At 40.3% G+C, this 14,859-nt stretch overlaps 1 protein-coding gene across 2 annotated transcripts in view; it reads right to left on the bottom strand.

Annotated features, from left to right (window-relative positions):
• The window catches only part of ASXL2 (ASXL transcriptional regulator 2), a 146,556-nt gene that overhangs the window by 35,560 nt on the left and 96,137 nt on the right, over positions 1-14,859 (bottom strand). For both annotated transcript variants that reach the window (XM_054677738.2, XM_016948191.4), the window contains one exon: positions 1,270-1,370. In XM_054677738.2, the coding sequence (XP_054533713.1) occupies positions 1,270-1,370 (101 nt within the window). The remainder of the gene's footprint in view (positions 1-1,269; positions 1,371-14,859) is intronic.

Below are 14,859 nucleotides of genomic sequence, written 5' to 3'. Positions count from 1 at the left end.
ATCTATTTCTGCTGTGATCGTGTACATTCATTTATTTTTTATTATTTAATTTTTTTTTCAGACGGGGTCTTGCTCTGTTGCCCAGGCTGGAGTGCAGTGGCATGATCTCGGCTCACTGTAATCTCCACGTCCTGGGTTCAAATGATTCTCTCATCTCATCCTCCAAAGTAGCTGGGATTACAGGAGGTCTCTGAACTCCTGACCTCAGGTGATCCGCCTGCCTTGGCCTCCCAAAGTGCTAGGATTACAGGCGTGAGTCACTGCACCCAACCAAGTTATGTACAGTGTAATATTAAAAAATCTAGGCCAGGTGCGGTGGCTCACGCCTGTAATCTCAGCACTTTGGGAGGTCGAGGCAGTTGAATCACTTGAGGTCAGCAGTTCAAGACCAGCCTGACCAACATGGTGAAACCCTGTCTCTACTAAAAACACAAAAATTAGCCAGGCGTGGTGATGGGTGCCTGTAATCCCAGCTACTTGGAAGGCTGAGGCAGGAGAATTGCTTGAACCCGGGAGGCAGAGGTTGCACTAGGCAACAAGAGCGAAACTCCGTCTCAAAAAAGACAAAAAGAAAGAAAAGAAAATCTAGCTGTGTGTAATTCTGTGTGTTAGTAGATTAAAAGAGAAAAATCTATGTGATCATCTCAATAAATCCCAAAGAAAACAAACCTGAAAAATTCAATACCTATTCATGATTTTAAAACACATACACAAACAAACAAAAGATTGTGAGCAAACTACGAACAAATTAGACACTTTAAAAATGTGATAAAAAGAGTATCTACCGGCCAGGTGTGGTGGCACACGCCTGTAATCCCAGCACCTTGGGAGGCCAAGGTGGGCAGATCACAAGGTCAAGAGATTGAGACCATCCTGGCCAACATGGTGAAACCCTGTCTCTACTAAAAATACAAAAATTAGCTGGGGGTGGTGGCGGGTGCCTGTAGTCCCAGCTACTTGGGAGGCTGAGGCAGGAGAATTGCTTGAACCTGGGAAGCAGACGTTGCAGTGAGCTGAGATTGCACCACTGTACTCCAGCCTGGCAACTGAGACTCCGTCTCAAAAAAACAAAGTATCTACCAAAAACGTATGTAACATGTGTTACAAAGAGGTGCATAAATTACTAAAACCACATTGGGCTACTGCATGAAAGTTCCACTGGCAAGGGCCCAATGTAAAAAATTTTCAAAAAATATCCGATGACTGCCAGAGGTGTGTGTTTTAAATACAGGAAATTCTACTTGATAAATACAGACTAGCAATGCTTACCTGCTTTAGTGCCTTCTTGCTGTGCTTCTGTGATGGAGAAATGACTTTACCTGCTGGAATGGTGGGTGACGGGCAGCCTGACTGCGGGGAGGACGACGATACTAGGGAAAAAAAAGTGACAATAAAAGATTTTTGTTAACAGAGATACCAAGCACCATTCCTTCCCCAATCATATGCTGCCACCTGGAGTAAGAACTATGACCAAACACTTTTGGGAACGATGTACTTTTTGGAGTTTTAGTGCAAACAGCCTCCCTTTTCAGTTTTTTTCCTCAGAAAGTTCTAATGAAGGATGATAGGATAGGGAAGGGATGAGTGTTAGTATTCATTACTTTTCATTTATTACTTTTTCAATAGAATTGACTGAAGAATGACTCATCAAATCAGATAAAACTTAGAAAAGATTCTAGGGCCTTTAAGACAGTATCTGTGGTCTCACAGTAAATCTAATGACAACATGATACAGTGGAAGGGCCTTGGGTTGGCAGTTTAAAATAAAGACATTAAGGCCATTCGACCTCAAAACTCTACCATAGTTTTAATCCTTACATTCCTTCATCCTTTAAATCAATAGTTATAGGCTTACCAACGTGAGAGGGCATTTTAAGATTTCTCTAATGGAAGCAATTTGAATTTGCATAAGATGTAACCACTCTCTACTTCATCACTAGCTGTTTTATATTGCCTGGCAGAGCTTAGCCAGACCTGAGTGGGTCTTATGCGAACAAGGGTTCTTTAAGAATCTATACCTCTTCAACAGCAAGTAGATATTTATGTTCTATAAAATTAAACAATATGTGAGTAGTGTTTACGATAAATACAGAAATTGCTGGTTCAGTACCCTTATTAAAAAAAAATTATAATCACTACTGCTAGTGATGACTCTTGAAGAATGAATGTTTACTAAAGTCTTCCCCTATTCATAGTAGTTGGACTGAAAAGGTCCAAATAGCAAAATGATATCCCATGGTAAGGGCAATAAGCTTTAAGATGTCATAAAAGTACATACAAGGCCGTGTGCGGTGGCTCATGCCTCCAATCCCAGCACTTTGGGAGGCCAAGGTGGGCGGATGACCTGAGGTCGGAGTTCAAGAACAGCCTGACCAACATGGAGAAACCCTATCTCTACTAAAAATACAAAATTAGCCGGGTGTGGTGGTGTATGCCTGTAATCCCAGCTACTCAGGAGGCTGAGGGAGGAGAATCGCTTGAACCTGGGAGGCGGAAGATGTGGTGAGGAGATCGTGCCACTGCACTCCAGCCTGAGCAACAAGAGCGAAACTCGGTCTCAAAAAAAAAAAAAAAAAAAAAAAAGGGTACATACGTTCTGTAGCTAGCTACCGGACATAAAAATGTAGAAGCATAGCTCATTGGAGTATGCAAGTTTTGGACTATAGTATTTCAATTTACTTAGATGTCCTAAGAAAGGAATGCACAGTAGATGCATTTAAAGAAGATAGCACCAAACAATTAAGATGATGACTTGGCTGGGCGTGGTGGCTAACGCCTGTAATCCCAATACTTTGGGAGGCTGAGGCAGGCGGATCGACTGAAGTCAGGAGTTCAAGACCAGCCTGACCAATATGGTGAAACCCCAACTCTACTAAAAATACAAAAATTAGCCGGGTGTGGTGGCATGTGCCTGTAATCCCAGGCACTCAGGAGGCTGAGCAGGAGAATCCCTTGAACCCTGGAGGCGGAGGCTGCAGTGAGCCGAGATCGCACCGTTGCACTCCAGCCTGGGTGACAGAGCGAGAGTCCATCTCAAAAAAAAAAAAAGATGCTGACTTATCGTCATACTTAGTTTAGTTCTGTATCCCAACCTTTATGAAAAAGTATATAATTTATATATGGAAAAGAGCTGATGTACAAAAAGCTTGATGTTTAAAAATGGAGTTGAATAATTCAAGACAGTTCAGCTGCAAAAAGAAATCATAGCCTTGGCCAGGCGCGGTGGCTCACGCCTGTAATCCCAGCACTTTGGGAGGCCAAGGCGGGCGGATCACGAGGTCAGGAGATCGAGACCATCCTGGCTAACACAGTGAAACCCCATCTCTACTAAAAATACAAAAAAATTAGCTGGGTGTGGTGGCGGGCGCTTGTAGTCCCAGCTACTCAGGAGGCTGAAGCAGGAGAATGGCATGAACCTGGGAGGCAGAGCTTGCAGTGAGCCGAGATCGCACCACTGCACTCCAGCCTGGGCGACAGAGAGAGACTCCATCTCAAAAAAAAAAAACCCAAAAATCATAGCCTCAGTATACTGATACTGACCAATTTTTAAAAAATAGCTTAAGATAAAATTTATATACTATGCAGCTGGGCACGGTGGCTCACACCTATAATCCTAGAACTTTGGGAGGCCGAGGCAGGTGGAACACTTGAGGTTAGGAGTTCAAGACCAGCCTGGCCAACATGGTGAAACCCCGCCTCTACTAAAATACAAAAATTAGCTGGGTGTGGTGGCAGACACCTGTAGTCCCAGCTACTCAGGAGGCTGAGGCAGGAGAATCACTTGAACCTGGGAGGCGGAGGTTGCAGTAAGCTGAGATCACGCCACTGTACTCTAGCCTGGGCAACACAGTGAGACTCCATCACAGAAGAAAAAATAATATATATATATGTAATTCATATACTATACATCTTGCCTAAAGTATAAAATTTGAGGCCTACTTGAGGGTGGAGGTGGAAGGAGGGTAAGGATTTAAAAACTACCTATCAGGTACTATGCTTATTTCCTGGGTGACAAAGTATTCTGTACACCAAGCCCCCATGACATATAATTTACCTATACAAACAACCTGCACATGTACCCCAAACCTAAAATAAAAGTTAAAAAAAAAATAAAATATTTAAACATATGTACACAGATCACAAGTGGGTAGCACACTGAGGCTTTTTATATTTAAATTTTTTAAGAAAGGATATTTTAAGCCCACAGCTATCTTTTTGTGATCCCAGCCGGTCACAATCTTCAAGTATGAGCACTACACTGACATCTAACAGCAGAGGTTACTTTTACCTCTTTTACACTTTATATAAATATTGTGCAGCAGGAACTCTTTTGTACATGTCTTTTTACATTCTGTAGGCTGTTTTGAATTTATATGTAGTTTTCCATGTTGTGAATCATTTAATAGCATTGAATTCTGTTGTGAAAATATCACACAATTATTCCACTGCTTATGTACATGTGAGTGTTTTTCATCTGGGAATATTAGGAATAGTACTAGTATCTAAATTCTAGAAAATGCATTGGTGACACATAAAAATTTGGGGGTATATATGTAGTAGCGGAATTGTGTTTTATGTTTACATCTCTTCAGTTTTAGGTGATACTGCCAGTTTTCCAAAATGTTTGTACAAAATTTTGAAGCCACTAGCAGTGTATAAGTTTTCTACATCCTTGCCAACACTTGGTATTCTCTGTCATTTTCATTTCAATCTCCTGGTTGCTGTGTTTATATCAGGCTTTCTCAGATTGCTAAGAAAGTTGAACACTTGTTAACATTTTTTTAGTCATTGAATAACCTCTATTTTGAAGACTGTTATTTCATTTTGCCTGTCTTCTCGTGGTTTTATTAATAGCTGTCTTTTTCTTGTTGACTTGTGGTAGTTCTTTATATATGCTAGGTAGACGTCCTTTTTTAGTTAGTCTTCTGATATGGTTTGGCTCTGTGTCCCCACCCAAATCTCATCTTTTTTTTGTTTTTTTTGAGATGGAGTTTCGCTCTTGTCGCCCAGACTGGAGTGCAATGGCACGATCTCAGCTCACTGCAACCTCTGCTTCTCAGGTTCAAGTGATTCTCCTGCCTCAGCCTCCTGAGTAGCTAGGATTACAGGTGCCCACCACCATGCCCAGCTAATTTTTGTATTTTCAGTAGAGACGGGGTTTCACCATGTTAGCCAGGCTGGTCTCAAACTCCTGACCTCAGGTGGTCCACCCACCTCAGCCTCCCAAAGTGCTGGGATTACAGGCACGAGCCACTTCGCTGGGCCCCAAATCTCATTTTGAATTGTAATCCCCACGTGTCAGCGGAGTGACCTGTAATCACCCGCTTGTTGAAGTAGGAAGGTGATTGGATCATGGGGGCAGCTTCCCCCACGTTGTTCTCGTGATAGTGAGTTCTCATGAGATCTGATGGTTTTTAAAGGCAGTTTTCCCTGCTCTTTCTCGCTTCTCTCTCCTGCCACCATGTGAAGTTGGTTGCTTCCCCTTCGCCTTCTGCCATGATTGTTGTTTCCTGAGGCCTCCCCAGCCATGTGGAACTAACTATGAGTCAACTAAACCTTTTTCCTTTATAAATTACCCAGTCTCAGGTATTTATAGCAGTGTGAAAACAACCTAATACACCCTCTCTCAGTCTCCTTCTCCTCTTTCTGTCTGAGAAATACTTAAAATATATTTAAATAATCTCATTTGTTATTTCCCCACTATATTAAATATCTTTTGTTTTATTTAAGGAATCATTCTCTATCTTAAGACCACAAAGATGTTATTCTCTGTTTTCTTTTAAAAGCATCAGGATTTAGGTTTAAACTTTGGTTTTGCAATCCATTCAGAGTCAATTTGTTGTGTGACTAGTGATTTAATTTTCCCTAGTAAGCTAACAAAATTAAATTTATTCTGAAAATGTTGGGGAAAAAAGCATAAAATTCAATGGCTTTCAGTATATTCACCAAGTTGTACAATCATCACCCCTCAAAAAACACCATACATGTTAACTGTTACTCATCTTTTACCCCATCTATGTCCGTGGTCCTAGGTAACCAGTAATCTACTTTTTGTCTCTATAAATTTGCCTCTTAGGGATATTTCATATAATGAAATCATACATTAGTGCTCGTTTGTGAATGACTTTTTCAACAAAGTGCTTACTTTTGAAGGCTCATCCATGTTTCAATATGTATAAATACTTCATCGTAAAATAATATTCCATTACATGCTTATGTCACGTTTTGTCTATAAATCAGCTGATGAACATTTGGATTGTTTCTACTTTCTGGCTATTATGAGCAATGTTATGAAGAACATTTGTGTGCAGATGTTTTATGTATGTGCTTTTAGTCTCTTGGGTTCATTCCTAGGAGTGGAATTGCTGGGTCTTACTATAACTCTATGTTTAACTTGAGGAATTGCCAAGCTGTTTTCCAAAATGGATGCACTATTTTTACAATTCCACCAGGAATGTACAAGGCCACTTTCTTTATATCCTTGCCAATGCTTATTATTGTCTGTCTTTTTTACTTGGCCAATGTTTTTAAAGAGACAAAAGTAAAAGTTAAAACTATTAATATTTTCTTAACAACGTCTTGCAGAAATCTCAAGACTATACATTTCCTCGCCTACCCCAAATACTACCTGATTACAAACAGAAAACAAAAAGCCAGAATAACTCCACTAGAAAATATAATAATTCTACTCTGCAGCCCAGAAAAGTGACAATAAAGCTATCTGCAATTACCAGGACAAACTGCTTAGAATGTTTACCTTTAAGCCAAACACCCTTTTTAACAAATTAAACCACAGCATTTAACTAAGCCAACCAAAATAAATCATGAAAATTACAGGACCCACCAGTATAAACATTTCCCAGAGTTGACTTAATGCTAAGTACTGCTCTATGAAACTTAAATACTACTCTAACTTTTAAAATTATTATATGTTATTTTTGAGACAGGGTCTCACTCTGTTGCCCAGGCTGGAGTGCAGTGACATGATCGCACCCCACTGCAGCCTTGACCTCCGAGGCTCAAGCAATCTCCTACCTTCGCCTCCTGAGTAGCTGGGACCACAGGTATGTGTTATCACATCCAGGTAATTTTTTTAAGTTTTTTTTTTAAAAGATGGGGTCTTGCTATGTTGTCCAGGCTTGTTCTAACTTTTAAAATATTAAAGACTCAGTATTACAAGCAGCAAATAAGACTTAAACACAGGCCTGGCACATGGCTCACACCTATAATCCCGGCACTTTGGGAGTCTGAGGTGGGAGGATCACTTGAGGCCAAGAGTTCGACACCAGCCTAGGCAACATAATGAGACCCTGTCTCTAGAAAAAAAATTTTTTTAAATAGCTGGACACGGTGGCATAAACTTGTAGTCCCAGCTACTTGGGAGGTTGCACTCCAGCCTAGGGGGTGACAGTATGAGACCCTATCGTTTAAAAAAAGAGAGAGACTTAAAGATTTAAACTTATCTCTGTTGAGAAACTTCTCTCTTATAATTCCTTTTAGTGACTATACTGAGTACCTTCAAAGACATATAATTTTATTATTAATAACAGCAGACAAGTATCTTCTATGTGCCTAACACTGTACTAGTTCATTTTAACAGGAGTTCATTGAACTCTCATAATTACTCTCTCTTAGGGTAGTTTTCTTTCTACTCCTACCTAAACTCCTCAAAAATTACACTTCTAGAAATAACTAAATAAGACAGTTTGATTGGCATCCTTATGATATGTTTCTATGCAAATAAAAATACAAAGATTTTAAGGCTATATATATTTATATACAAATATAAATTTCAAAGATACATCTTCATCTGCGTATTATGATGGTATTATCTAAGTTTTACATATCAGGAAATTTAATTAGTTTGCCAAAAGATATATAGCCAGTAAGGAGCACAGCCAAGATTTGAACTTCATTTTCAGAGTAATGAATAGGTAACCTATAGCTGGCTGATAATGGTGGCAACCAAAAAGATATGTCCACATTGTAAGCTCCAGAATCTGTGAATGTTACTTTATTTGGGAAAAGAGCCTTGGTAGGTGTAACTGAGTTAAGGATCTTCAGACAAGATCATCCTGGATTATCCAAATGGATCCTAAAGCCAATGACAAGTCTCTTCATAAGAGATGCATAAGGGAAGACAGATACAGATGAGAAGGCAATGTGAAGACAGAGGCAGAGACTGGAGTAATATGTTCATAAGGCAAGGAAGTCAGCAAGAAAAAGGTTAGAGAAAGCAAGGAGCAGATTCTCCCCCAGAGCCTCTGTAGGGAGTGCAGACACGCCAACATCTTGCTTTCAGACTTCTGGCATTCAGAACCGAGAATAAATTTGTTTGCTTAAGCCACCCACTGTGTGATAACCTGCAACTTCAGAAAACTCATACAATACCTAAAACCAACAAGTTCTCATAGATATTTATATATGTGAAATATTTAAATAAAATGCAATTATCAAAGATTTGATACTGTACCTCAAACTACATATAATGTTTTAAAAATATATACTTAGCACCCAAATCATCCCATTTTGACCTAGTGGGAGCTCCTTCAAGTTGTAAACTGTCTTGGGGACATGGCTCCACCCATATGTGACAGCTTTTTTACAACCTGTCACAGAAAGTTGTCCCAGGCAAATCTTACATAACTTTTGGCCCAGACCTGGATCAACTACTTCTCCAACAAGCTCTGACATCTTTAAATTGGAAATGGTATTAAATGGAAATTAAATTTAAATTGGAAATGGTATTAAATGGAAATTAAATTTAAATTGGAAATGGTATTAAAAGACTACAGTGTGTACACCACACTAGGAGTGCTCACTGTCAATAGGTTACCACTAGTTCTAGAACTTTTCAGTGGCTAGAACAAGAAAAGAAGTCATCATTTAGAAAGAGAAAATGAAATTCATGCTTGGATACCAAATTTGAATTGAAGATCACAGTGCTGTCACTTTTTTCTGATTTTTTTTTTTTTTTTTTTTTTGAGATGGAGTCTCCTCCTGTTGCTCAGGCTGGAGTGCAGTGGTGCGATCTTGGCTCACTGCAACCTCTGCCTCCACTTGATTGGGTTCAATCAATTCTCCTGTCTCAGCCTCCCGAGTATCTGGGATTACAGGCGCCCGCCACCATGCCTACCTAATTTTTTGTATTTTTAGTAGAGACGAGGTTTTGCCATGTTGGCCAGGCTGGTCTTGAACTCCAGATCTCAAGTAATCCACCTGCTTCAGCCTCCCAAAGTGCTGCGATTACAGACATGAGCCACCATGCCCAGCCTGATTTTGTATTTTTATCCTGTTTCTTCCCGCCTAACAATTCTGGTTCCTAATAATATTACTATAATTATTAATTTGCTTAGTATTATATAGTTTCAAAGAAACCATACCAATATAATTATTGAAATTAAGACTACTGAATGCAGTTTAAGATTTGTCTCCTTCAACATCTGTAAAAAGGGGGAAAAAGGGTTTATGTCTTGTCTCCCATACCTAAACTACATCTCACAATAACTTGTCTACGTCATTGTGCCACAAATTTGACATATTTGTTTGCTTTATTTCTAGGAAGTACATTAAAAATTTTAAATTATGTAACGTTACAGAACATATTACTTTCATATAAGTCTAGCTCTCTTCCTTAACTATATTACTCTATAGAAAATCATTTTAATAGGTTCTTGTTTGTCCTTTCATTTTTATTCATATTTTTCATTTTGTGAAAATACAACAGTATATATGTTTTAATACTTTTTTTTTTCCTTTTTAAGACAGTTTTGTTCTTGTTGCCAAGGCTGGAGTGCAATGGCACAATCTTGGCTTGCTGCAACCTCTGCCTCCCAGGTTCAAGCAATTCTCCTGCCTCAGCCTCCTGAGTAGCTGGGATTACAGGTGCCCACCACCATGCCCAGCTAATTGTATTTTTAGTAGAGATGGGGTTTCACCATGTTGGCCATCCTGATCTCAGGTGATTTGCCCACATCAGCCTTCCAAACTGCTGGGATTACAGGCATGAGCCAACATGCCTGGCTCATTTTAATAATTTTACTTATTTCTTAAAACAAAAGATCATATACCACTAACTGTCTAGCACTTTGATTTTTTTTTTTTTTTTTTTAAGGCAAGGTCTTACTCTGTTGCCCAGGCGGGAGCCACTTTGATTTAAGTGAAAAAACTCAATGCATCCTGGAGGATATCCTAGAACAGAACATGGAACTCTTCTGCATTCCTTTTAATAGTTGCATAGAATTCCATTGTGTATATCGATCGTGATTTCTTCTACCAGATTTTGTTGATGGGTATTTTTTGGGTTGTTTCTGGTCTTTTGTTCTCATGACTACATCTTAACCAGTGGTTCTAAGATGTGGTACCCAGAACAACATCATTACTACCTAAAAATCTATTAGAAATGAAAATTATTGGGTGCAAGCCCAGATCTACTGAATCAGATACTCTGAAGTGAGGCCCAGGAATCTGCACCATACGTCCTGTAGGTGATTCTGACGCAAGCTCGAGTCTGAGAATCATTGTTCTTAATCTCTGCCATTTTGTATTTTTGACAGTTTATCTCTGAGGTTAATTCTTAGAAGTGAGTTTGCCAGACTAAAAGATAAACATGTACGCTTCAAGAAGCATCAGAGAAAAAAATTTCTTTATTTTCAGGTTTTAAAAGAAATTCACCCATGTTTGGCTGGGCGTGGTGGCTCATGCCTGTAGTCCCAGCACTTTGGGAGGCCGAGGTGGGCGGATCACGAGGTCAGGAGATGGAGACCATCCTAGCTAACACGGTGAAATCCCGTCTCTACTAAAAATACAAAACACCCTGGGGTGGTTGCGGGCGCCTGTAGTCCCAGCTACTTGGGAGGCTGAGGCAGGAGAAAGGTGTGAACCCAGAAGGAGGAGCTCGCAGTGAGCCGAGATCATGCCACTGCACTCCATCTCCAAAAAAAAAAAAAAAAAGAAATTAATTCACCCATGTTTTCCTGTAGTACTTGGTTTCATATTTTACATTTATTATAACTTTAATTTCTTTGGAATTTGTCCTGGAGTGTGAGAAATGAATGCAATTTCATCTTTTTGGGTATTGAGTTGTTTCAACATTTTGCACATATCTTAAAAAAGTAATGCTCGGCCAGGCACGGTGGCTCACACCTGTAATCCCAACACTTTGGGAGGCCGCGGGAGGAGAATCGTTTGAACCCGGGAGGCAGAGGTTGCAGTGAGCCGTGATGGTGCTACTGCACTCCAGCCTGGGCAACGAGAGCAAAACTCTGTCTCAGAAAGAAAAGAAAAGAAAAAAACAGTGATGCTCAGAATTTTTTTGTTGTTGATGTTGTTACCGCAAATATATTCTTTTTTCATTATTATTTATGCACATGGTGGCTGATTGTTACATATTAATTTTATTTACATCTATTTATTTACAATCCCAAACTCTTTTTTTTTTTTTTTTTAAGACACAGGGTCTCACTCTGTCACCCAGCCTTGAATTCCTGGGCTCAAGGTATCCCCCTGTCTCCTAAGTAGCTGGGACTACAGGTACACACCTGGCTTTTTTTTTGAGACAGAGTCATCGCTCTGTTGCCTAGGCTGGAGTGCAGTGGCACTATCTCGGCTCACACAGCCTCCGCCTCCTGGGTTCAAGTGATTCTTCTGCTTCAGCCTCCCGAGCAGCTGGGACTACAGGCGCGTGCCACCATGCCCAGCTATTTATTTTTAGTAGAGACGGGGTTTTGCCATATCGGCCAGGCTGTTCTTGAACTCCTGACAGATCTGGCCTCCCAAAGTGCTAGGATAACAGGCGTGAGCCACTGCGCCCGGGCTTTTTTTTTTTTTTTTTTTGTAGAGACAGAGTCTCGCTATGTTTGTCCAGGTTGGTCTCAAACTCCTGGCCTCAAGTGATCCTCCTGCCCCACCCTCCCAAACTGCTGGGACTACAAGCATGGGCCACCAGTTCTTTTTAATCAATATTTATCTCCACTGATTCTTTTGTGTTTGTCAGATGCAAAATCATATCATCTGAAAAAACGAAGTAGTTTTACCTAATCCTTTCTGATTCTTGTCGCCGGTTAGTCAAACTGCTTTCTCTTGCTTACCTGTGTTGATATAAACAACTCTAGGCCAGGCGCGGTGGCTCATGCATGTAATCCCAGCACTTTGGGAGGCTGAGATGGGTGGATCATCTGAGGTCAGGAGTTTCAGACCAGCCTGGCCAACATGGTGAAGCCCCATCTCTACTAAAAATATGGAAAATTAGCCGGGCGTGGTGACATGCGCCTGTAATCCCAACTACTCAGGAAGCTGAGGCAGGAGAATTGCTTGAACCCAGGAGATGGAGGTTGCAGTGAGCCGAGACAGTGCCACTGCTCTCTAGCCTGGGCAACAGAGGAAGACTCCATCTCAGAAAAACAAAACAAAACACCTCTAACATAATGTTAAATAAGAATGGAGATAGTGGACATCTTGTTCTTGACTCGTTCTGGCTAAAGGATAAGCCACTAGTGTTCCCCCTTAAGACACTGGTTTCTCAACTCAGTTATAACGTTAAAGAGGAATCCACCAATTCTCAATTTTATTGAGCATAAAATTTATTCAAAGACCTTTTCAGCAAGCATAGAAGTTATGTTTTTTATTCTAGCTCTGTAACAGTGTTTAAAACATTAAGATTATTATCTTTAAACATATGGTTGCATTCTGGCTGGGCATGGTGGCTCACGCCTGTAACCCCAGCACTTTGGGAAGCCAAGGTGGGCGGATCACTTGAGGTCAGGAGCTTGAGACCAGCCTGGCCAACATGGTGAAACCCCATATCTACTAAAAATACAAAAAATTAGCCGGGCATGGTGGTGCACACCTGTAATCCCAGCCACTCGGCAGGCTGAGGCAGGAGAATCGCTTGAACCCAGGAGGCGGAGGCTGCAGTGAGCCAAGATCGTACCACTGCACTCCAGCCTGGGGGACAGAATGAGACTCTGTCTCAAAATAAATAAATAAATAAATAAAAATTAAAAAATAAACATATGATTGAATTTCCCTGAACATGTGGGTATAGTGTTCTTTTGAAGGGGAGTTCTAACACAGGTCTACTTCTATGAAACTCCATACTTTCTATCTCTACTGGGTTCAATTTTTGTGCACTGTATTTTCCTAGAAAAGTATCCCATTTCATCTACAAAGTACTGTGAAAAAGTCTGATGGTTTTTTAATTGTTTTGAAATTTCAACCTGAATTTATATACTCATGGTTTTTTCCTTTAAAAAAAAAAAAGGTTAACAAAGTTTGTCTATTATATTGATTCATTTAAAAACCGACCTTTTCTACCATTTTTCTCTTCTAATTTAGTAATTTCCATCATTTTTATTATAAATTATTTTCTTCAGCTATCTATTAGTTTACTTTATTCTTTTTTTTCTAATTTTTAGAGTAGTTTGCTTCTTTTAGTTTGTCCTTACCGACAGGAGGTATTCAGTATTATAAACTGCCTTCCAGACTGGACACAGTGGCTCACACCTGTAATCCCAGTACTTTGGGAGGCCAAGGCGGGTGGGATCACTTGAGTTCGAGACCAGCCTGGGCAACGTGGCAAAATCTTGTCTATGTAAAAAAAAAATACATGGCCGGGTGCGGTGGCTCACGACTGTAATGCCAGCAGTTTGTGGGGCTGAGGTGGGAGGATCACGAGGTCAAGAGTTCAAGACCAGCCTGGCCAACATGGTGAAACCCCGACTCTACTACAAATACAAAAATTAGTCGGGCGTGGTGGCACATGCCTGTAATCCCAGCTACTTGGGAGGCTGAGGCAGGAAAATCGCTTGAAACCGGAAGGCGGAGGTTGCAGTGAGCTGAGATCACGCCACTGCACTCCAGCCTGGGCGAAAGAGTGAAACTCCATCTCTAAATAAATAAATACATACATACATAAATAAATAAATACAAAGTTAGCCAGGTGCGGTGATGTGCTGTAGTCCCAGCTACTTGGGGGGCTGAGGCAGGAGGATCACCTGAGCCTAAGAAGTTGAGACTGCACTTGAGTTATGATCACGCCACTGCCTCCAGCCTGGGTGACAGAGTAAGACCCTGTCTCCCAACTAAAAAAAGAAATTAAGAAAGTAGGTGGCACCAAACCCTTGTATGTGTAAGCCTCCTTCAGCTTTGGCTGCAAGTCTCACTTAAGGAAGATAATTAAAATGTTAACAGAAAGATTATGGCAGCAGAGATGATGACTATACAATATTTTAAAAGATTTCATGGGAATATAACATATTGAATACATTGTATAATGAAGAATGAACTTTACTCCCTATGTTAATTCCCCAGACCTGTCATTTTAAAAAGTACATAACCTAGGTGGTATAAAACAAGACACTTATTCCTTCACAGTTCTGGAGGCTGAAAATCTAAAACTGATGTGTCAGCAAGGATGGTTTCTTCTGTGAGATAAGCTATTCCATCCCTTTCTCTTAGTTCCTGGTAACATCCAGCAATCTTTGGCATTCCTTGGGTTAAAGCAGCATCACTTCAACCTCGTCTCCATCGTCACACGGCACTCTCTTCATGTCTCCATGTCTTCATATGACCCATCTTATAAAGACACTAGTCTTAGTGGACTAATGACCCACCCTACTACAGTATGACTTCATCTTAACTAATTAACTCTACAACAGCTCTGTTTCCCAATAAGCACACATTCTGGTGTACCAGAGGTTATGATTTCAATATATCTTTTTGAAGGGGACACAATTTGAAGCATAACACTTGTTTTTATTTAGCCTATTTTCCAGAGCTATACAGATGGTGTGAACTTAACACTGTCATTCATTGAATATAAGCTATTATAGTGCTGCCCAGGCTAACAGAATTTTTCCC

The sequence above is a fragment of the Pan troglodytes genome, chromosome 12, assembly GCF_028858775.2.
Source record: "Pan troglodytes isolate AG18354 chromosome 12, NHGRI_mPanTro3-v2.0_pri, whole genome shotgun sequence".
Classification (NCBI taxonomy): Eukaryota; Metazoa; Chordata; class Mammalia; order Primates; family Hominidae; genus Pan; species Pan troglodytes.
This window is presented reverse-complemented; position numbering and strand designations above follow the sequence as displayed.